The sequence below is a fragment of the Microtus pennsylvanicus genome, chromosome 13, assembly GCF_037038515.1.
Source record: "Microtus pennsylvanicus isolate mMicPen1 chromosome 13, mMicPen1.hap1, whole genome shotgun sequence".
Lineage (NCBI taxonomy): Eukaryota > Metazoa > Chordata > Mammalia > Rodentia > Cricetidae > Microtus > Microtus pennsylvanicus.
Genome location: NC_134591.1, coordinates 20,303,761 through 20,328,446, shown reverse-complemented (window position 1 = coordinate 20,328,446; position 24,686 = coordinate 20,303,761). Strand labels below are relative to the sequence as shown.

Here is a 24,686-nt window from a genome sequence, read left to right as displayed (position 1 = left end):
AACATTCACTGGTTTTAAGATCCCCAGGTGATTACAGTGTTGAGCAAATTTTGGGAAACTCTGCCCTGGGATAATTGGTCTATTTCAGGGTTTCCAGATCTTTGCAATTTTGGTTACTTTTATTTTCCCAAGTAATTGCTCTTTGGAGTTTTCAAAGCTGTGGTCAGTTTTATGCGCCGTCCTCTGCCACTTCTTCCACTGCATTTGGCTTCCATGGTTCTGTCTCCTGCCTGATCTGGGTGTTTTCTTGCTGTTTCTTAGCCAGGCTTGCAAAAAGGTTTTCTGTTCTTTTCAAGAAATTCTTATTTATCTATCATTTGTTAATCATTTCTCTCTTTTCTTAAAAAAATTTATCTTATGTGTATGGGTATTTTGCCATCATGTATGTCTACATATCACGTGCATGGCTGTTACCCAAGGAAGGCCTTGGATTCCCAGGAACTGGAGTGACGGACAGCCTTGAGGTACCATGTGGGCACTGGGAATAAAATTGGGTAGAACAAACAAGTCCTCTTCTCCACTGAGCCATCTCATCCTGCCTCTCTCTCTTTTATTCATGTCTGTACATTTCAGCTTTTATTTTTAATTTCATTATTTTAAAATTATCTGCTCTTTATGACTAGCAGCCTGATGGTCAGTACGGCCAGCGTGTGGATGGTGGAGGATCCGTCCTGCTGAGAGTCAGAGCTCACTCTGAACGTGGTTCTGGGGCACGGGTGGAATTGTCTTCACCCTTGTCTTTGTATCTTTTCCCACGAGTTCAATAAGAACATACAGAAATGCTACTTAATTCCATTACAGTTTCTTTCCTTAGACTGATTTGATGGTTTGATGATAGAGAATTGTTTCTGTTCATTTTTTCTCTTTGTCGCTTCCTCCATAGTTTGCGGTTTCTCTGTTGGTTTTCTCTGTAGTCTGTTGTTTATTTGCTAATTCCAAGGCATTTTAGAACATTTACCCATCTCTTCATTATCATTTTTATTTCTCAAAGATGAAACAATATGACCCAAAGAATAAGGATTGCTAAAGTTACCTCTGGAGTTGAGGACACGATCAATTTGTTTTAAAGCTCCATGGGTCTTGCAATACAGAAAATTTGCATATATTTGCATGATATAGTCTGATTAATAGATATGCTAATTTATGGAAGAGCTGTACTAAAATTCTCATGGTTTCTGATGCCTCTGCTGATTATACTTTTCTCCAGTTTCTGTATTTTAGTAGTTGCTTTATGTAACTCTTCAAGTATTGTGTTCATATGGAGTTTTTGAATTACTTATATTTATTAATATATTTTATGCCTTCTGTTTTGCTTATATATAATACTTATATTATAAGTATTCACATACCATTTCTTTATTTTTAATACCTCGGTCATATTTCTCTTCTTTTTTCTGTTCATTTTATAATTTAAATATTTATTGCTATTATTGTGTGTATATGTATCTGTAATACATAGTATGGACGTGGAGGTCAGAGAACGACTTTTGGGAATCGGTCCCTCCCTCCCTCCCTCCCTCTTTCCCTCCCTCCCTCCCTCCCTCCCTCCCTCCCTCCCTCCCTCCCTCCCTTCCTTCCTTCCTATGGGTTCTGGGGTTCAGGCTTGTATGGGAAGTGCACACTGAGCCATCTCCTGAGTTTTTTCTGTTCAGAAAAGAGGAATGTGGAGTATGGGAAACCTACTGTGGCATTTCATATAAGAACCTGCTGAGCTAGGTTCTAGGGCTTTAGAGGGAGACATCTCTTCCACATGTATAGACCAGAGAAAGGGTACACATGCAGTGGGATGCACACAAATCAGGTTGCATATTAGTGATTATCAAACACCTGTTTCAAACGGTGAAGATTTTCCTGTACTGAGTCTCAAATTGTGTATTTAACTTCTGACTGACTCCCTGATTCAATCACTACTGGGTACTTGGAATTGATAATAAAGGATAAACTCAATTCTAAATTAGTATTAACAGGGTAGGGACATGACTTTTGTTGAATGCACACAGCCCTTGGTTTGATTCTCCAGTACCCCCCCCCCCCCAAAATTAAATATCAGACTGCTAGGATATAAATCTTGGCTCTGAGCTGAGATTGAATTTAAATGCAATGAGGCATCTCTCTAGTGACTTATAGTTCCATTTAATAATCACCGTTTCCAGCATTAGCTGTGGGAAATTCAAATTAGTTGAGAAGATAAAGATAAGACTATATTATATATAGTTTGAGCATAAAAATCATCTCAGAAATAGAAAGCAAGTCAATACTCATGAACCATGCACTCTTGTCTGAGAAACAGAGATAGGCTAGACAATTTTATCAGCAAGTTTCCCCGAAACTTTTAAGAAAGTCTATGAAGCTATGCTTTTGTCCTGTCTTCTGCTCCATTTTGTGATGCGTCCCCATCACTCTGGCATGGGAGTTCCCCAGGAACGAAGCTGCTACAGTGCTTTTCCAAACATGCGCAGAAAACTCAGAGGGAACTGGTTTATCAGTCAGTGAAAGAACTGTCTTCCATGATGAACATGGATCTTGACGCCAGTACCATAAAGCTCCAGCGAATGGCATAAGGGAGAAATGTCTCTCTTACAAAGATTCCATAATAGCCAAAAGCCATTATCATCAGTGAAAAAATTGAAAGTTGGGAAAATAAAGAATATTTTTTTCCAAATGAGAAAAATATTCATAAACTGCCCTTAAATGTGAGAGCCTAGAAGTAATGTTCAGTGTTAAGTTTTTCTGCTAGCACACCTCTCTTTTACGTTCTCTCAGTGTTTATGTTCCTTTTCCTCAAAAGCTCTATTTTTCAAAGTTCTTGACAAAGAGATGATAATATATATATCTGGAGAAAAATCCAATTTTATTTTAATGAGGTAAATGGAAATTACAGTATTCCTGCTGTGACGTCTTGCCCCGATCAACTGCCACAGTTAGTCAAGCCATTCCTATTGTGCCTGACCAGCTGCGGAGTGGTAGCAATGCAGCTCAGCCTGGGGAATCTAAGTGGGAGAAGCCTTCATAGCCAGCAGCTGGACGGTTTTGACCAAGAGCTCTGGGAGCGAGCATGTTCTTTGACCTAGTAATCCTGCTTCTGAGAACTCCAGCCGAAGGAAATCATGAGAATTGCTGACAGAGATTTGTGTATGAAGATCTTAATGACAGGGCTGTTTATAGTGTCTGTTAAAAATGGGAAATAACCTAAAATGCCAAACAGTAAGAGAACAGCCAAATAGTCATATCAAGTATGCAGTGCAGTCATAGGAACCATGCCTCTGAAACAGGGCAAGACGGGACATCGAATGGAAAATATCAGCATATGGATTTGTTTAAATAAATTTGTTTTAACTTTATAAAGCCACATAATTATATGTATTAGACATGCAGGAAAAAGTTTTAAGAACTGGAAGGAAATGCTAAAAATATATAAAAATACATATCCAGCTCTGTCTGCGTTTCCTGACACTATTGGTCACTTAAACATTGTTATCAGAGACTATTCTAGATGTTAGAATCTTTTCATGGCTATAGACTGAGACTTAGTTTCCATGCAGAGGCTTATTATCCATTTTCTGGCTTCAACCATGGATCTGATCCACACCGGGAGGCTGAAATGGAGCTGTGTACATAACGTCCCTACTAGAAAAGTAGCAATGGCTTAGTTGTGGTCTGTGATGTCGTGAGACTGACTAAGAGCTAGTGTGGGATAATTTCCCATATCCCCTTGGCACACAAAATAGAGAGTTTAGTCATCTCTTTCTGGTGACAGAAGCAAACTATTGGAATCAAAGGTGAGGCGTAGCTGGTAAGTGTAGCTGGCTAGGTGTAGCTGGCTAGGTGTAGCAGGCTAGGTGTAGCTGGTAGATGTAGCTGACTAGGCGTAGCTGGTAAGTGTAGCTGGCTAGGTGTAGCTGGTAGATGTAGCTGACTAGGTATAACTGGCTAGTGTAGCTGGCTAGGTGTAGCTGGTAGGTGTAGCTGGTAGATGTAGCTGACTAGGTATAACTGGCTAGTGTAGCTGGCTAGGTGTAGCTGGTAGATGTAGCTGACTAGGTGTAGCTGGTAAGTGTAGCTGACTAGGTATAACTGGCTAGTGTAGCTGGCTAGGTGTAGCTGGTAGGTGTAGCTGACTAGGTATAACTGGCTAGTGTAGCTGGCTAGGTGTAGCTGGTAGGTGTAGCTGACTAGGTATAACTGGCTAGTGTAGCTGGCTAGGTGTAGCTGGCTAGGTGTAGCAGGCTAGGTGTAGCTGGTAGATGTAGCTGGCTAGGTGTAGCTGGTAGGTGTAGCTGACTAGGTGTAGCTGGCTAGGTGTAGCTGGTAGGTGTAGCTGACTAGGTGTAGCTGGTAGATGTAGCTGACTAGGTGTAGCTGGCTAGGTGTAGCTGGCTAGGTGTAGCTGGTAGATATAGCTGACTAGGTGTAGCTGGTAGGTGTAACTGGCTAGGTGTAGCTGGTAGGTGTAGCAGGCTAGGTGTAGCTGGTAGGTGTAACTGGCTAGGTGTAGCAGGTAGGTGTAGCAGGCTAGGTGTAGCTGGTAGGTGTAGCAGGCTAGGTGTAGCTGGTAGGTGTAACTGGCTAGGTGTAGCTGGTAGGTGTAGCAGGCTAGGTGTAGCTGGTAGGTGTAACTGGCTAGGTGTAGCAGGTAGGTGTAGCAGGCTAGGTGTAGCTGGTAGGTGTAGCAGGCTAGGTGTAGCTGGTAGGTGTAACTGGCTAGGTGTAGCAGGTAGGTGTAGCAGGCTAGGTGTAGCTGGTAGGTGTAGCAGGCTAGGTGTAGCTGGTAGGTGTAACTGGCTAGGTGTAGCTGGTAGGTGTAGCAGGCTAGGTGTAGCAGGTGGGTGTAGCTGGTAGATATAGCTGACTAGGTGTAGCTGGCAGGTGTAGCTGGTAGGTGTCTTGTGCCATCATTCCTTCTCTGAAAGAACAGTACAAAGCAAGTAACACAGGAGAATAAACACAGAAGAAAGTGGAATCTGAGGGCCTTTTTTTAAAGTTTTTGTTTGTTTGCTTTTGTTTTTAACCCAAAGTGAGAATCCTCGTGTCCAGTAGTGGTGTTCAGAAATAGCAGGAAGCTTTCCATCTCTGGAGAGAGAAAGTCCCTCATCCCTTAAATGTTGGCAATACTAAGTCATGGCTCTTGCTACAGTGTGGTTTTAAAGGTTTTTAGTATAGTCATTGGGCATCTGCTGGTTAGTATTGACACTGCAGTCTCATTGCTTTTTAGGACTTTTCTCATTGGATGGGAGGATCTGATTGTTTATGGAGCCAAGAAACAGCTCCTGGATTTACTCAGAAGTCTGATCTCCCATCTACGTTAACAGTCCTTCAGATACTTGAAGCCAGCTCTCATGAATTTAATAACTGCTTTCCCTGGGGCTTTTTTTTTATTTCAAGAATAGAACACAGTAGACCATAAAAATGAGTGTTATCATTCTTCCCTTGGATTTTCTATGTAAATGTTGCTTAACATTTAAATGGTGCTGATTATAATTTGAGATATTAACAGATATGCCATTGTGTCCCTTCTGTTATTGTTTGTAAAGGAGGTTAAACACTGTATTAACTTCTGAGTAGTGATTTACTGTTGCTTTGTTAGAGGAAAATAAAAAAGAAGTAAAATAATATAATTTGATATTGCCTTTGAGACTTTTCTGCTTGTGGAGCTCTTTATTTCCCACCCAATTTTTTCTTCTTAAAGAGCATAGATGTATGTAAACACAGCATTACACAAATGTGGAGTTTTCCTTGTCTCCTGGCTTATGCTGCTGTGTAATATTGCTCTATAACCATTAAGCAGCTGCTCTGCCTCAAAGACGGGCACATTTCCTTTGGTACATGAAATGAGTTTACTCTGAATCTCTCCAAATTACTTCAAGATATTTAGCCTTTGCATTAGCTGTTGAGATTTACAGTGGACCGTGTAGCATGGGAAAGTGTGCCTCTGTAAGTCTGCATAACCAGAAGGCTACAATGGGCTTTATGGCCTCAGCAGTTCCATGGTGTTTTGCTGAATTTCCGACTGTATTATTGCAAGATTCTGGACCCACTGTGAGAAAGATCCTTCCCAACTATTTGCCCAAGTATTGGTCCTCTGCCTACTTGAGCAAGTACTATTAGTGGTCCAAGAGCTAGGTCATTCATTCTTTTCTGTGCCTGTCTTAGGTGACTCCTGTCCGTTGCAAAGGTTATGCTATGTGCAAAGACACAAAAAGTGCCACTACAAAACTCAGCTACCCATCACCTGCTTCCCACCCACCACCAGCCATTTGGATTATTGTCAGTAGGCATTATTATTGCTGTTTGGACATGTTCCCTTCACTTGTTTCTCTCTATGAACGTACCCATAGAGATCTCTCTGTGAGCAGAGCCCAGTGGGTGCTGTGGGTTACATTTTATCAACTGGGTTCTGATATAGTTCCATTATTTTTCATAGTTTTGGTAAAAAACAAATCTTTCATTTTTCCTTATAGATTTCAATTTCTTATCACGTATCACTACGGAATCATCATCATTTTGTGTTTGAATGCCCATTTTCCTGTATAAATTAGAATTGAGGTAGTTCATCCCTCCCTTGTGATTAGGCTCAGAGTGTCCCCATGCCACCTGTCCTAATCCATGTGACTAAGAAGCCTTAACTACTCATGGAATCAACTTAAGATGATACTTATATTTTGAGACATTGTGTATTACATGTGATATAATTCTTGTAAATATACTGTAAAACTCGTATTCTCTTATTCATTCATCAATTTTAAATTATTTGTGTGTGTGTGTATACATGCACACACACGTACCCATCAAGGTTAGAGGACAACTTAGTTCTCTGCTTCCACTGTGTCGGACCTGGGGATGAGACTCAGGTTGCCAGGCTTGGGGACAAGTGACACTACCTACTGAGCCAGCTAAGTAGCCTTCTCACATAAATTTATTTTGCAAGCATTTTTATGTTCCTATTTGAACTTTTGGCTATTAATTTGTACTATATGCTCAAAATTACACATTAAAATACAACAGAACCAGGACTAATAATCTGATCCGAATTGTTACTTTTCATATTGTACCCAGAGTCCAAACTTATGACATTGTAACATGTCATCTGTAAATGTATTGGGCCACATTTATAGATGTTTTGGGACCCAAACATGTTCAAGGGAGTGATGTAGCCAGTGCAATTATCCATCGATTTTATGCCAGCTGTAGCTATCTTGTTATAAGTTTACTAAGCTGTTAATTTATGACCTTGGTTTTAAAAGCTGAATTTTAAAATAGTGTACTGTGTTCCTCTCTCTCTAGGCAATGATTCAGTTGCTGAAGGAGATATCGAGTAAAACAATACCTAGTTACTCCCCTAAATAAAGGGGCTGATAATCCAATGAAGAATTTAATACTTGAAAATGAGTATCTTGGAAAATCTGAATGTGTGAAATGTAAAATAGGGACTAAGTAGGAGTGATGTGAGCACAGAGGATAGGGGTTAGCTTGGTCAGAGAGTCAGAGGAAACGGGGTGGGGTGGGGGGCGGTTTCTCAGAACGTGTGGCCATTCAGTGGGACCTTGAGTGTTGAAGGCAGCATGGACAGAGAGAGGGACTTGCAGCCAGGACCTGCAGAGTAAAACAGTGTACGGGCTCCAGAGATGCTAAATAACGGATGAGTGTCTGCTTGACATATTAAATACGTTTGCTGTCCATAAAATAAAGTTTAATAAGCTGCTCTTTAAAGCCAACAAAACAGCGAAACCTTCAGGATCCTAGAACATTAAAGCACCTTTGTTTCCATCTAGGAAAATAGAATCAATTGTCATGGTTTTTTGCATTTATTACTTTTAACGCCTTTGAGAGTACTGGTTGCACAGTCACTTCTCAATAATCTCTGAAACGAATTCAGCCTGGTGAAGAACTCATTGCTCAGACAGTTTCCTACAATAGAATTGAATCAGCTAGAGACATTTTATTATTCTCATAGAAATGTGTGTGTGTGTGTGTGTGTGTGTGTGTGTGTGTGTGTGTGTGTGTACACATGCGTGTATGTATGAATGTATTTCCAGAGTTCTGACTAAATTTGAGATTTGGGCTTCATCATCAAATGAGACCTTGTACTTCTTCTCTGTTCTTTCTAAAGGGTGAACACGTTGAGCGTGAAGCCATGCTCCCCCACGCGTGGCTTCTCACACCACTGGTGCCTGTGCAGCAATTTTACTTTTAGACACTCTTAGGTGCTAAATTTTCTAAGAAAAGTTTTGCAACTTATATGATTCAAGGCTGTGCACAGTTCCACGGGAGCTCAGGGTTTGGCTATGCTGGATGTTAATGTAGTGGTCACATGCAGCTAGCGTTGAGCATTGTTGTGGGGCAGGGTCTCCCTATGTCACAGCTCACAGGGTATCCATTTCTGTTCTGTTTCTGCGTCCCATGTGCTGGGATTATTGGTTTTCTCTACTTTGTATGCTCCTACCCTGAGTTTAACGTTTTACCTTGCCTTGAATGGATAATAACCCTGTGAGGTAGATAGTAACTCTATGAATTTTGTATCTCTCATTTACAGACAAGGGCCCTGAAACAAAATAAGATACACTTACATAGCCAACATCCCATAACGAGCGTACTGTGGCTGGCATTTGCCTCCCACATCTCTGACTTGATGGTTCCGCATCATCTCTCGGGCCTGAATCTGACCCTTGGTCAGCTATGAAGTTGTGTTTTAAGTCCTATCTCATCACAGATTCTGAGACTCTGGGGCATTTCCTCTGTGGGCATTTCAGACTTTTTTGTTTTCCATGATTGCAGTCTTGATAGAAATAAGAATTTTAAAACTTCTGAACACTGCGAGATGAAACCAAACAGGCTAGGGTTTCCTCAGGGTCCTGAACTGGGGACCTTGACCACTGTGGGCCCTGCGCTTGTATGTGGACCCCGAAGGCCTGAATTCACTGCCATCTGATGAACAGACATCTAGTTCTTGAAAGAAAACATGGGTAGAGGATCCAGTAGTAGGAAAAGTAAGGAAGACACTAAAAATGGACAAAGAAAACAGATGGAGGTTGGTGCATAGATGGATTTACTGTGTCCTAGGTTTTGCTTTTCTACTGAGAGACACCGGAACAAGGCTGGCAACTCTGGTAGCAATGGCTCACTTTTCTGTGACCCCAGAAGGATTTGTGAGAGAATGGTGGTTTTGAGAGGTCTTTGAAGCATTTCCAACAAGGTGCTAATTGTGGTTGTAGTTTTCGTTTCTCTTTCTACTCTCCCCTTTTTGGAGATGGTAGACTGTGGCCTTCCAGGTGCACTCATCCTGCAGAATGAGATGTAGTCAGAGTGCATCCCAACCTTCCTAACCCCATGTGACCGCCGTGGCAAATATGATCCCACCAGTTCCAAACTTGGAAAGTTGATGGGGAATTCCACAGGCTATTTATGCCTTTTTATACTTCTTACCTTTGAAAAGCAGAGTCAGTTTATATTCGGGTTCTGCTCATACTTGTCTTTAGAATAGGCGTCCCTGGTATTTGTTCTTGTCTGAAAGTGAATGAATTCTAGAATTTAACTGGCGCTTTTGCTCCCTGCTTCTGCTGATGTCTTCCTTTGATGTTTGTTTTCAGGATACCTCGAGGACAGTTTTGTAAAATCTGGAGTCTTCAATGTATCAGAGCTTGTGAGAGTATCCAGAAGTAAGTAAACTGTTTTCTTACTGCACAGTACACAGAATGATTAAAATCTTGTGTCTTATAAATCTTAAATATAATGCAAAAAGTAACTACATTGAAGTATTTGAGTTTAAAATTCAAGATTTAAAGTAATCTTAAATTTTCTAATGAAACAAGTGAGCATTTTAATTTTGTAAAATATTTTCATTCAATTCAGCAAAGCTTTCCGTGGTATAACACTAATGTTTAGGCTGTTCTTATTGGTCATCATATTGGTATTCATTCAGTTCAGTTCTCTCCGTGACCATAGATGGGCATTTATATCAAAGGAAGCGTGATTAATTAAATGTACTCGGTGTTGTTATGATAGCCCACATCGGTTTCCTGTAGATAAGTGCTTTTTCAGTTATAATGCTGTGGTGGGGGTTGGAGACATGCAGGATACACACGTTCGCATGCCCTGTGTGAAGGGATGCAGAAATTAACTTTGCAGATTGTACTCGGATATAGATAGAAAGCATTGTTGTCCCAAACAATGTCCAATTGTCTACCCCAGCCACCTCACCTGAGGTACTGTGCTCGGCCGGCCGGATTGGGTTTTCCTAGGATAAACTCACCTGGCGGGCCCCTTAAGCCAGGGGGAAGCTCTGATTAACCAGCTCTTGTTCTGTTGCTGGTGTGAGTAAATCCATCCAAGGTGCCATTATTACTGCACTGTGGTGTGCAAGGTAGGGGCTGCTTTCTTCCCGACCCCATCTCAGATTTGTTGGATTGTTCACATCACTTTGAGGGCCGTGCTTCTACTTCGTGTCTTGATAGACGGTGTTGTAGTCTGGAACTGCTGTCACTTCGATGGTCAGGTGGCACTCCAGTCCTTGTCTGTGTTCATCGCCAGTCCTCATGGGCACACATCTGTAATCCTGGCACTCCAGAGGCAGAGGCAGGAGGATTGCAACAAGTTTGAGGCCAACTGGGCTACATAGCTAATTCCAGGCCAGCCAGGGCTGTATAGCAAGGCCTTGTCTCAAGACAAGCAAAACTCAAACAAACAACACCAACACTGTCTTTTCATTTGTGTAACTCCAGAGCTTCTGACTGAGGGGCATAGCCAACTGTGAAGACAGAGATAGTGAGCCTAAAGGGTTAGACTAAGCAAGGAGCTGCAGAGCCCTGTCTGGGAACTGTCTCTCCAAGCTTCCAAATGACTGTCTTTGGAACCATGGTTTCCCAGATTTCTGAACGTTCCAGAACATAAACAAAACAAAAAAAATTTGTTTATCAGAGAGTGACACAGGAACACTCAAGACCTCATGTACCTTGTCTCTCCTGCCAGAATTCAGAGTGGATAAAGGTGTCATGGGTTCATTAAGTTGGGGGCAGCATCAGGGATGGCTGTATGGCTGTATATTCCCACAGCACTGGTGTGGGTACGTGCTGTGCACGAGGCTCCTGATGGTCTAGTCTGTCATCCGGGGCCACATGTGATTTTCAAGAAACTTTTGCCCCCAAGGAACAGGGTATTTGAAGTTGTTCCTCGGTGAGGCTGAGTCATGAAGCTACGAGGCATAGGAAACTATTTTCTCGACTTGCACCGTTTTAAAAGCTCCGTCATGGATTTTGTACCTCCTCATGAGAAGGCCAGTAGAGCCATCCTTCAGAGAAGATTCACATAGTACCCCATTGTAAATACCACCGTGCCGAGTACTGTCAAAGGAGACCCACTTTGGGAACTTCAAGGGCCCAAAATGATATCTTGAAAAATTGACATTTCAAACATAAAATGTAAATTAAAAGTGCCTTCTCATAACATTTCAGAAACAAGGTAAATTTGGACATGTTTCATTCATTCTTAATTCATACTGTCACTTCTTAGAGGTTTTTAAGTTATGTGTCATAACAAACATTACTGATTTGTAATTAGTACATTAATTATCCATATTCATTCCTTAGTTAATTTATTCAGCAAACATTTACTTTCTCCTCCATATGTAAATAGATGTCTCTGAGATGCTTGCAAGCCCTATTCTCCTAAGCGATTTAATATATTCGTGCTCCAACCTTGTTTACACAGTTGAACCTCATTGTTTATGAAATAGGGGTTTGTTAAGTCAAGCTTTCTGCACAAGCTGTCTGTCGTGTGTCACAGGTTCTGGCTTCTTGATTCATGGCCTGCCCCTGGTTCCAGCCTCTAGCATTTACGGTCATGTGACCTACTGATGTACATGTTGACTTTAGCTAATGAAGCCATTCAGTTTCAGGATAGTGATGACTCTGTTGAATTATATTTCCTCCAGTTGGTTAAGGACAGCTTCTGGCGTCTAAGAACCTTCAGTAGCCAAGGTTCTTCGGTGCTTGGCTTCTCGGAGGGCATCAGCACTTCCAGTGTGCTTTTGCAGACAGGCTTTCTTGGAGCTCTGTCTGGAAGAAGTGCTAAGAGACATGTTTGCATCTGCGGTGGGCTCTTCCAGAGACTTAGTTTCAGGGAGATCCTGGCAGACTTGCTCTTCTCCGATGCTCTTGTGGTCGCTCAGGAAGTTGTGCGCTGTTTGAAGGTTTTGGTCATATTTACTATTAGTCGACTTTCTTTTCAGTAACCTCCCATTTACTCTCAGAACACACACTAAGCTTTTGAGTGTTTAGTCTGGGCCCCACCACCTATCCCTGTCTAGCCTGGACTTGCTCTGTAGACCAGGCTGTCCTTGAGTTTATAAAGAGCCACCTGCCTCTGCCTCCTGAATGCTGGGGTCAAAGACATGCATCATCATGCCTGATCCATTTCCTGCACACTATCCCCAGCATGCTTCTGGCCATACACACTGCTATCTATATGCAATAGGAAGAAAGTTGCCCAAGTACTGTACAATCTTAATACCTTCACAAAAATGTTTCGAAAAGTCAAGGCATGTAAAAGTCTAGTCATTTTAGCCAAACATTGTAAAATAACCCAGGTTTCTGAGGTGTTTAGTGGAGAGTGATCCACACAGAGTCACACTGGAGACTTCAGGTAGCTTGTCTCTTCTGACGGATTACTGGATCAGGCAGGAGAGCAACCACAAGTCTAGTGACACAGGTCACACCCGCATCTCCCCAGGAGGGAGTAATCCCAGTCTGAACAGTCTGAAGTTGAGACGTCTCTATTGTCGGAGGCAGGCAGATTGTTCATGTTCTCAGCGACAATCAACTATCCACTTCAAACACATATGTGCTTCTCAGGCCACACAGACCAAGGATCTATGTATAAATTCTAAAGCATGTGGTTATTGGGTCATAACAAATTCCACCTTTTTAAACTTCTGGTGTATTTCGGGCCACAGCCAAACATCAGTATTGTAGCTGTCTAAATAATTTACATAACAATTACGCTCAGCATAAAAATATTTTCTGTATAAAGAGGGTTTAAATATATGGACTATGGACTAATTTAACTGAAACAATGAACCACTTAGCAGAAGAAGACAGGGGCTGTGGCAGTCTGGAGCTGAGACTCTTCTGGCGGGTATAGATTTGCTGTATTTCAGTAGAGAGATCTCTCTACAGTCCGTGGTTAGTTCTCTGTGGTGAAGCACACGCCTTTTAATCATACTTTCCTAAGAACATTTGAAGTTAGTCTTGGCCTGACAGGTATTAAAATCCAATCAAATGGATAGACATGCACTTTAATGTTATGAAAAGCTCTGGGTGAGGAGACAGTCTTGAAAATTAACCACCCTCTGTAAGCCCACATTCAGCTGCGGGCAGATAGGAGAGGCTGTGGCCTAGTGGATTGTGTGTCCGAGTGGATTTCAAGGGCTTGAGGAATCTATCGCCAAGTCCCCAGTGCACACTGAATGGAGCTACTGAAGGCTTGAGGGTTCAGCTGGTTCTTCACTTTGTATGTCGTCTCTATTCTTGACTCTACTCACAGCCGTGGCAGTTTGGGCAAATCTTCCTCTGTTGTCTTGTTCCTTCTCCAAAGCCCACTACAGATGGCTTTTTCATAGTTGTTTTTGTTTTTGACCATTCAAGTCACTGCTTCCTTTCTTCCTGCAAAACCTACAGATTGTGATCATTATGCTACGCCCTGGGGCAGATTTCCTGCTATCTACACTGCTGGGGTATTTTTATGTTTGCCCGAGTGTTTTGTTTGCTCTATGTACTGCCCTGTATGTTACTGAACCTGTCTCTGCCTCCCAAGTGCTGGGATTAAAGGCGTGCGCCCGGCTACCACGACTTCTTTTGTCTCCAAATAACCTTCTTGCTAAGTTGCTATCTTATTGTGTGCAAACTGAGGCACATTTTGTGTAAGTGGCAGAGGGTTTGGACGGAAAGTCTTATTATTTTTAGACTCCAGCCTGTGGGTGAAGTCATTTATAAAACCTTCCTAAAGGTGGATTGCAAAACACTTAGAGTTTTATTTCGTATTCATAAGTTTTATTCATTCCTGCCCTAACTCTAGATTTGCTTAAATCAAATTATACATATTATGGTTTTGTTTGAGACAGGGTCTCACTGCATTATCAGACTGGCCTCAGACTTGCTTCATAGTCCAGCTTCACCTTGACTTCTCTATTCTTCTGCCTTAGCCTCCCTAGTGCTGGGATTACAGGTGTATGCCACCAGAACTTGTAACCATCATGGTTTTTATTTCATTCTAATGCTGTTGTTAGAACTAATATAGGATATCTTGAATCTTTATTTATGAAATATATATGTATATATGCATATGTAATGATGATTTAGTTCAGTACCAAGCATATCATTTGGTTTTAGGTGATAAGAATCATTTGTTCTGCTCTGCCTATGTCTATAAGCTGGGGAATGACAGATGATGTAGTGATTTCTAATATGGGGGAGCAAATAAAGAAGATTGGGTAGTGTGAGGAGGGGGAGTGGTAGCCAGGGATCTAGTGTGAATGTGCAGAATAGCCAAACTTGACTAGAGGATTTTGGGTTTTACCTGCCGCATACAAGGAATAGCGCATCTGCAGATAAGGAGAGCTCTTGCCCAGAGCCATGAAAAAAAAAATTAGTGATTTTATATCTGAACGGAGATAATCATGAATAAACACTTACAACATTTCTTTTAAAAAAATTTATTCCTCAGCACCCATAACCCAGGGAACTGGAGTCAACTTCCCAATCGGAGAAATCCCCAGCCAGCCATACTATCATGACATGAATTCTGGTGTGAACCTGCAGAGGTCGCTGTCTTCTCCACCGAGCAGGTAATGGTGCTGCGTGTGCTCTCACACTTTATGTAGACAGTCAGGCGGGAAAGGGGAGACACCTGCCTACTGACGATCCACAGACTTTGTTCATTTGTTTTGTTAGTCATATTGTTTTAATATGCATATTGAATGTAATTGCTGTTCAGAGCACCTTAAAAGTCTCTGAGGGAGGGGTTGGAGATGAACCATGAAAAGATATTAAAGAGAGTTTGTCTTTTGATATGAAATATAATTCTGCATCCTAATCTTGGCAACTTTAAAAGTGATACTGGGAGTTAGAAAGACCAGCCAAGAGCACTGGTTGCCCTTACAGAGGACCTGGGTTCCACTCCCAGAACCCATATGGTGTCTCGCAGCCCTGTGGAAACTCCAGTTCCAGGGAATACACCATTTGCTGACTTCCACGGACACCAGGCGTACACATAAGTAAATGGAAAAAAAATAACATGTAGATGATACTGCTGCCGCGAGGCCTCGCCCTTAGCCAGTGCATCCTGGTAACTTCACTGTGATGCCACATCTGCACTTGAGATAATGGAAGATGAAAACAGTCTCATTCCCCTAGCCATAAAGATAAAGCTGATTTGAAACTGCAACGTGCATTTGATTGAGATTTTCTGACTAAATCAGCTAGCTCTTCTGGTACCCGGGAAAGCCTCAGCTGCTCTGAGACTGGCTTAGCCAGTGTTTTCTTCCTCTCTTACCCTTGTAACCGTCATTCAAGATAGCCATTACAGATGTGGGGTGTTTCCTTTTAAGCTGTGTCCTTCATGTATGAAGACCTGTCTCATTTCCAGAGCATTCAATACAGCCACAGGCGAGCATAATGTACACGGATTCCAAAAACAAGCATGCATTATGCTAATTTTTAAGAATAAAAGACAATCTGGGAAAATATTTTTCTAGATTCTTTTCAGTAATGGAAGCTAATTGTCTTTGGATAGTTGTGAGAATATCCATATTTGTGTTTATAAAGTAAGGTCGATTTTATAACATTCACGACCCAACTGTATTTTTATATAATTAGATTGTATATCAAGATAATTGGGTTTATTATCACTGACATTATCTCTTTAAAGTGCTTTAATTTTTCTAAATTTAGAATGTGAATTATGATTTTTAAATTTCCTCCTTTGGATCCATATGTTGTCAGCACAGGTCTTTCATCCTGGCCGACCTTTGTCCTTCAATATAAGCAGAGCTTAAAGACATTTCTATGTTGCTCCTTGTAGAAATAAATTTTCCTCCATTTTTTTTTTAGACTGCTTCTGACTCATAGTGGAAGGAATTACTTTAATGGGAGAACTTAAAAAATATGCATAAGCTCTCCATTTGGATAGTTTTGGGTAGAGACGAAAGCAATGGTATCATTTCTGCTAAGCGTTAGCATGGGGAGAAGTTGTCATGTTCAATCATGTCAGTCCTCCGGGGATGGTCAGGCCACAATTAACCACGCTCTAACTACAAATAAACGAGATGCGCTCAGGCTTCAGGGTTTAGGCATGGAGCCCCCTGGCTGGGAGACCTCCTCCTGGTGCGGCCCCTTCTGTTCACTTGTCCTGGGCAAATTCACCGCATTTCTCCAGATTTGTTCCCCTGTTTATTAAAATTGGGGACTTAAGGTTTGCATGCAATTTTTTGAGATAATCTACAGTCACAAACCTTGGTGACATTACATTTATTAATAGCGCATAAAATTAATTCAGGTGATATTTTGTGGTTGTTGCTTAAGAACATAGGTTTAAGTGAGACTTCTTTAAGTAAAAGACAGAGTCTTCATTCCAGAGTCAGTAATGAGATGTTTGCTGGGGTACTGGTTGGAGCGTACCAAAGCAGAGGACCCAAAAGGATCATTCATGTCATAAAACAGCTTTTAATCTTCGCTGTAGGTACCCACTTTTCTGTGTAATAAGTAGGTCGTGTTTTTCCACTCAAAGTATTTCCTAAACACACACCATTTGATTGGGCAATAATCATTTTTCAGGTTGATCTCATGAATAAAGAACTAGTAGGCTAATTTCTCTAAAAAAAAAGGTAGAAAAACATGGAATACTCACAACTAGTAAAGTTCTAGAAATGGTCTTCATGCTATTAATTACAAGGTCAACACTAATAATTAATACTTAATGAGTATCTTCAAACTGCAAGCCATTTAGCTGAGAGCTTTATGGTTATTAACTCATTTCATCTTCTCAGCCAAACCTTTTAAACTGGGTTTTATTATTTCCACCTTACAGGCGATTAGCTGAATTTAGAAAGGTTGAGGAACCTGCTATTGGATCTAATAAATGACTTGATCAAAATGAGGGATTTCTGGACCTGTTTCACTGCCCACTTCCGTTGCCTCATTCCCCAGTTAACAGTAAAGCATTGCCTTGTCTGTGGCTAATGCTGTCAGCAGTATTAATATCAGAAACATAAGATGACTCAGTGCACCTTGAAAGAGTTTCAGTGTTAGCGGAAAAGACACTTTGAGAGTTCACTTGAAATAACTGAAGTTTCTCGGAAAGAAACCTGAAAATGTAATCATACCAAACATTTTTTATTAGGTAGGAATAGGGATCGATGGTAAATATAAGAATAGGTAGTGTGTGTGTGTGTGTGTGTATTGTGTATATATATATAGTGAACTGAAATGTTCACTATTCCTGTGGATGACTTGAATGCTCACCATTCTTTCAAACTATCACTTCAACTAGGATTTATGGAAGTTTTTTTTTTCTATTTGTTTTTTTTTTTTTCTTGAGGCAGGGTTTCTCAGTAGCTTTGGAGCCTGTCCTGGAGCTAGTTCTATAGACCAGGCTGACCTCAAACTCACAGAGATCCACCTGCCTCTGCCTCCCGGGTGTTGGGATTAAAGGCGTGCGTCACCACCGCCCCACTGGAAGCCATTTGTGTGTGTGTGTGTGTGTGTGTGTGTGTGTGTGTGTGTGTGTGCATGTGAATGCTACTCATCTTTTCAGGAATATTATTAATGCAATTATCATTCTATTTTAACAGCAAAAGACCCAAAACTATATCCATAGATGAAAATATGGAGCCAAGTCCTACAGGAGACTTTTACCCCTCTCCAAATTCACCAGCTGCTGGAAGTCGAACATGGCATGAAAGAGACCAAGGTGGGTAAGAAGATGCCTTCGAGGGCATCAGTCTATGTAATATAGCCTATTTTACTTAGTCACTATTTCCTGAAGTGTCAGTATGGACTATGCTTGAAATAATTTCACTAAAATTATTTTTAAGATAATTTTATGAAAGTGGTCAAATGTTACCAAAGTTACAAAAATCCCTTTTTATTATATCTTATTTTTGGATGAAATGGTCTTTCATAGGCCGTGACTCTGTATGCAACTCACTTGGGCCCATCTACACTATATGGTAGAATCTCAGCAGAGCAGCAAGTTCAGACTCAATGAGCTCCCATTGATCTCTCTGTGAGCATGGAGGGAGGAGCAAACCAGGCAGCCGGCAGTGTGAGATACTGGGAATTCTCGCTTAAAGGAAGCTGTCGTTCCTTCTGGAAGTAGGTACAGCGCAGCTAACAGATGAGAGTGGGGACTGTGTCTACGTTAATGTAGTTGCTGCCTACGGAGACCTATGGCCCATGGCTAGGACAGTCGAGGAGAATAACTTTATATAAATCTGATTTAGCTTTCAGTGATCTGACTTGATCTTTATTCTTGAAATATATAGGTTTTCCTGTGTTGTTTTTTTTTTTTTACATAACGCATATTTATGCCTTTGTGCACAATAAGGAGATATTAAAGGGGAGAGAACAGACAAATCAGCTAGTTACAACTTTGGTTTGTTTGTGCTGTGCAAATAAGTTTTTATAGTATTTGTAAGTTTCTTTTATATCAAATTCTGTGTGTTTAAAAATATAGACGGGATGTGTTCTTCACTAATGGTGTGCAGCCTAGGACTCAGGCATGTGTCTGTAGGCTTGCAGAGAAGTCAGACAGCTAACCCTGGAACGTAGCATTTGTAGCCAATGTCACTTCCTTGCCAGGGCTTCCTTCTTGCTCGTCAGAATTTCATCTTGAGTGACACAGGATTTCTAGAAGGAGGAAGCCTTCCTGGGGAACTGGATTAAGAATTGGATTGCCTTTCACATGCTGATTTCTTTTAAAAGATTTCCTGTTAAAAGATTTATTTATCTTTGTTATGTGTATGAGTGCTTAACTTGTATGCATGTGTGTGTGCCATGGATACCTGGTGTCTGTGGAGACCAGAGAGGGCATCAGATCCCCTGGAACAGGAGTTGTAGATTGTTTGAGCTGCTATGTGGCTACAAGTACTCTTAAATGCTAATGCATCTCCCCAGCCCTTCTCTTATGCATTTAACTGTAAAGGTGCAGGACCAGGCACTGAAGTGGGGAAGCCGTGTCAGAATGGTTATTTGTGCTGTGAACTTAATACCACTTTTGGGAAAGTGGGAGGCGTGAGAGGTTCTTTTTTACAGAAGGGTTGGAAAATCAGTAGAGAGTTTGGGTTTTGAAACTCTCCGCGCATCCAGTCTTCAGGCGGTAGACACGGTTTATCAGGAAGCAGTGTTTTCACCTTCTGCTTCATCTCCATCGGTAACTTGCCTGTGCTGTCGGGAGAAAATCGTCAGTTCCACACTTGACCAGAGGCTTACACACTGCTTTTCATGCCTACTGGCATCTGGGCCTATGGCTTCGTTTGGATTTTGGAATGCGATGCCCAAGAACTTTTTTACAAGCCATGCCTTCTGAAGTGGTCTTTCCTAGCTTTCTTCTGGCAAATTTCTTAATATCCTTAATAGCTCATCATCCACTGAGAAGTGTCAATCTAAATTCATTTTCCTGCTTTTGTGTATTGGTAGCCAGTATTACTCTTTCATTGTATTCATAATATAGAATTCTGTATTTATATATTGTTTAGATGTATCTATACCATGGTTTTTGTTTTTTGGGTTTTTTTTTGTTTGTTTGTTTGATTTCCTTCGAGACAGATTTCTCTGTGTAACAGTCCTAATTGTCCCCGAACTAGCTCTTGTAGACCAGGCTAGCCTCAAACTCAAGAGATCCACCTAACTCTGCCTCCCAGGTGGTGGGATTAATAATGTGCCGCCACCACCGCCCAGCTGAAGTCAACTTGCATTAGCACCAAAGGCAACACTGCTGCATAGTAGGGCCATAGTAAACATTGATCAGGTAAATGAGACACTGATCAGTTGGCATCCAGACTCACTAGCAAAGGCAAGAAATAACAGAGCTACCGAAGTGGAAATTAAAAAAAAAAAGCACAGCCCTTCATGCTTCAGTCCTTGTTTGACTGACGTTGCCACTTTACTCTAAACAGAGCCGTATTTTCTTTGTCAGAAGCGATTCTGGGACAGATCGGAACGGTAGTAATGACAGCACTGAGCACCTGTGGATGAGAGTGTTGCCGAAGTGTAGGTGTTCTTTATTGTAGAATGTCACTCCGTGAGAACTGATTTCCCTTCCGCTATTCAGCAGAGCTAATCTCACGACGTATTGTAAAACATTTTTGAAAAGTAGAAGGGAAACTGTCATTCTTCCTCTTTGTAAAATCATTGCATTGTCTTGATGATTTTCTATTGTCAAGATGACTAACACTATCAGAGGAGGCTGGAAGAGCAGACTGTAGTAAGAGCAGTGAGGAATGTTCCTTCTCATGTGCTTAAAAGCACCTGCCACTTGGAATTTGAGGACTGGGGGTTTTGAATGTGCACAATAAGCCATTGTGGAAAGAAGGCTTCAACCACAGTGAGAAACCCAAGGAGAGGACTATCTTCACAAACCTTCACAAACGTGCTGAGCCCAGCGTGGTGCTTTTGTTCTTAGAGGGAAATCCATTTCTTACATTTTCAAAATCAAATGCCCCACGATTGTCCTTGGCCATCTTCATAGTCTCTAGGCATCTTGGTCTGCTCTGAAGGCACTGTCTAGGGCACTGCTGAGTGAGCATTGCTTGCCAGGCAGCATCAGGCTAGCATCTCCCAGTCACTTCTCACACACTGTGGTACTCAACAGCACTCACTGGTTGATCGTCACGGGCTGCTGTTTTTAATAGACAGAAATGCTAATATTATTATTCCCTGGGTATCTGCCTTAATCTATGATTATTAGCTGTCTATTAACATCTTTTTGGCCCCCTTTCAAAGCTGAATTTTGAAATATAAGACTAGAAAGTAATAGGATTATGGACACTGTGTTATAATATTTTCTATTCCAAGGCAGAAATAAGGGATGCAATGTGACCAAGTTATTATTTCTTTTTTATTTTTAAAAGAATTCATACAAAACATTTGCCGGGCGGGGGTAGCACATGCCTTTAATCCCAACACTTGGGAGGCAGAGGCAGGTGGATCTGTGTGAGTTCGAGGCCAACCTGGTCTACAAGAGCTAGTTCCAGAACAGGCTACAAAGCTACAGAGAAACCTTGTCTCGAAAGAAAAAAAAAAGAATTTATACAAAACATTCATTCCAAATCTAGCTTTCATGTGCTAATGTAGACCTATGTAGTTTTTAATACTTTATGTAAAAACATTTTTATTTTTGCATATTAAAGACATAGTTGTATATTGCTTTTTCTTTTCAAAACATATTTTCCAATTTTGAAATTATAGTTTTTAACTTTGCAAAGGTAGACAAAACTATATTTAAACTAAATAGTATTTAAATGTTCGAGAGAGGAGTGTGTAACATGTTGATAGGAGTTAAATTTGTCATTTATGATTCGAATGAAGAAGAAACTAATAGCGGGCATGAGGAACCAGAGCAGCGACTGCGTTCCTTTCCTGAGGTCTGGCTAGAATATTCCCTTTCCTTAGTCTCCCCTGTAAACCCCGATGTATGAAACGTCTAACTGCTTCATTTTCTTTCTTTTTTGGGGGGGTCATGCTGAGGATACAGCCCAAGCACTAATGCTACCGTGCAAACCCTCTACCCCTGAGCTGCAGCCTCAGCCCTAAGTATCTCTTTTGGTTGACTTTTTCTTCATTAAGATCTTAATGATTAAGTTCATAAAACATGCAGCTTGGACATATGTCTGATTCCAACATTTATCCACTACAAGGTCTCTGGAGAACTTGTCTATATTTAATTGTATCTTCTTGAGTATATTGAGAAACTTGATTCCCTGCTGACTTCTCTTGAAAGGACTGGAACAGTGCTTTATAACTTGCAATGCAAGATGAAAATTCATGCATGTCATGGTTTTTTTTTCTCTATTTCAGGTTAATTTCATGAGACTAAACCTAGTTGTATTCTAATGTCCAGTAGTTTAATAGACTGATTGATAGCTTACACGTTGTTGAAAATTTCTGAATGGGAAATTTAATGGCTTCTCAGTCTGATCAACAGTAAGGCAACTTGTAATCTTAGATAAAATATCAACATAAAGGATTTCTCATGTAGTAAAAGTTTATTAATTTCTATGTATTTAAGACTGAGATAATTTGACACATTTAATATTTATCAATTTTATCATATGACAATAATTTTTATAGGAATTAGGCAGACAAATAAGATTGAGAAACTTGCTAGCCTTGGACCTGCTGGAGAGAAATAATTATTTATGAAAAAAGGTTTTACCAAAAATAAATAGGTAAAGCAGGTTACAAATGATTGCCTTCATGCTTTGATGCTAGCTTACTTTTGAAATACCATGAGCTATAACTCTTTACACAAAATCAGTATGGTGGAATCTTAGAAAAATTGAGACGATTTATATACTGATACATAATTAAAGTTAGTTAAAAATTCAAACTGAACTTTTAAAACTATACAGGCATCATATTCTGATTACAACAAGTTCTAGAAAATACAATTACTAATTTTTTAAAAAGAATATTTAACAGCAGACAGTGTAGCTCAGTGGTAGGTAAGTGCTGGCTGAGCATGCGCCAGGCCCTGGGTCCATTCCCAGCACCACACACATAAACACAATGTCACTGAAGTTCTGATGCGTAAATAAGCCTCTCCAGCAAGTCTGTCTGAAGTTTGGGTATAGCTCTAAGTTCCAGCCATTAACTTTGTTAATTCTACTCAGTGAAGTTGCCAGTGCTCTAACCTACAGTTTGTACTTTCCAAAGTTCTCCAAGGAGCTAGTGTTTGCTTTCAACAAATGAACTCCGGGGAAGGGCCTGCAGGAAGAGAGGGAGGTAGAGACTAAGATGCCTGTGTTCAATCTTGAGCTGACTCAGGAAGTAAGTAGGGGTAGGTCCGTGGACTGAGGCAGCGTGCGAGAGAAGCAGATTCAAGAGCAGTACTGCTTACCGTGAGTTCAAGGAATGTTCACAGATGCGCCAGATATGAGCGGTCAACTAAGTGTGCAAAGTTCTGTTTTAACTCAATTTAAACTTTCTTCTTTGGTGAATGAATATGTAGAATATTTAATATACTGCTGTGTGATGAGACTGTCCAGGAGGAGCTGCTGACTAGATTAGATTAGCGTGCTTATTCTGTGTGTGAATTCAGAGGCCTTCCTCCTCCCGGATGGGAGGAGCTAGAGGGAGCATTAAGTCCCAAACTGGGAGAGCGCCAGAGCCCAAACTCCTGTTTGATGAAGGCTGGAATCTCAAGGTTCCTGTGAGCTGTGGGAGCTGAGGGAAGCCACAGCTTTTCATGCTTGGCTGGGTAGCTGTTCTCTGAGAGTCATTAACGTTAAAAGCAGTCCTCGAGAAGGCAGGGAGTGACCTGGCAGGCGAAATTTTCCAGCTGCCTTTGGGGACCCATTGACCACCAATTCTGTTCTTAGAGTTGGCATCACAGGAATCAAATGGCAAATCTTCAACTGCTTTTTTTTTCTTCCCCTTAACTTGAGAAAGTAAAAGCAGAGGTAAAAACCCTTTGGTGGGATAAACGTGTATGGGAACTGGTTTGCATTTAACGTATAAGCCCAGTTTTAAATCTTCCTCTTTCAGCTTCTTACACAAAGTATTATAAGTCAAAGTCTGGAGCTGAGCGCTCCCCTCACCCCCACCATGATATCGGGAAAACTAATCTCAGAGACCCCGCTATGTGTGGATTAGTCCCTTCAGCTACACTGCTGAGGTTGAAAAAAAAATCACATGACCATCTTCAAACCAGCAAGGAGAACAGTAAATTATTCCTGAAGGCTCTCGTTAGAATTCCTCTTGTTGCCCGCTAATTAACAGATATCTGTCCGGGCCCTTTTCATGTGTTTGAATGGAGATCGGCAAGGTGGGTGGGGCAAGCCGTGTGCGCTTTGCAAGGGCCCGGACTGGTTAATACGGAAAAGTTGAGCCCAGGTTTCGTGCTGCAGAAACTTAATGATTTAAAAACACCAATTCTGCAGAAAAACCTAATACGTAATTAGTTCTGAGTAACAACAACTTTCTGTTAGATAACTCCATGAAACAGATTAAAATTGAAAAGTAGGAACCTTGAAGATCCCGAGGCCTGGGATGCGTTGCTTGCAGTGTACTGCGGCATAATCAAACCTTCTGCTTTAAATCCCTTTACACGTTGATTTATGGTTCTCCAAAAATGTCTTCTGGAGAAGTTTGGAAAGCCAGAGTTACTAGAGTCTTGATGGCCCGCACAGCGAGAGCGTGATTTTTCTCCACATATCACAGAGCGCTGGAACCGCCAGACATCATTCAGAAGAAACAGACTGGGCAGCTTTCCCTCCAGCTCCCAGGCCTTTTTCAGAGAGAAGGGAATCTGGCCAGTTTCCCTCACAAGTCTCCCAGGCAAATGGTTTTCCTGGAGAACTTCATCTTAAATCCTGTTAGGCATTAAAGAACAAAAAGCAGAGAACAGAAATAAATTGATACATTTTCAGGGTTCTGTAAGATTCTCAAAACATAATTTTGTTCTGTAAAATATGTAAATAC

The 24,686-nt window shown here is 41.1% G+C and overlaps 1 protein-coding gene across 7 annotated transcripts in view; it reads left to right on the top strand.

The window, feature by feature from the left end:
- The window catches only part of Nfib (nuclear factor I B), a 221,967-nt gene that overhangs the window by 135,577 nt on the left and 61,704 nt on the right, over window positions 1-24,686 (top strand). For all 7 annotated transcript variants that reach the window (XM_075946294.1, XM_075946296.1, XM_075946292.1 and 4 more), the window contains 3 exons: window positions 9,585-9,653; window positions 14,713-14,833; window positions 17,837-17,955. In XM_075946294.1, the coding sequence (XP_075802409.1) occupies window positions 9,585-9,653; window positions 14,713-14,833; window positions 17,837-17,955 (309 nt within the window). The remainder of the gene's footprint in view (window positions 1-9,584; window positions 9,654-14,712; window positions 14,834-17,836; window positions 17,956-24,686) is intronic.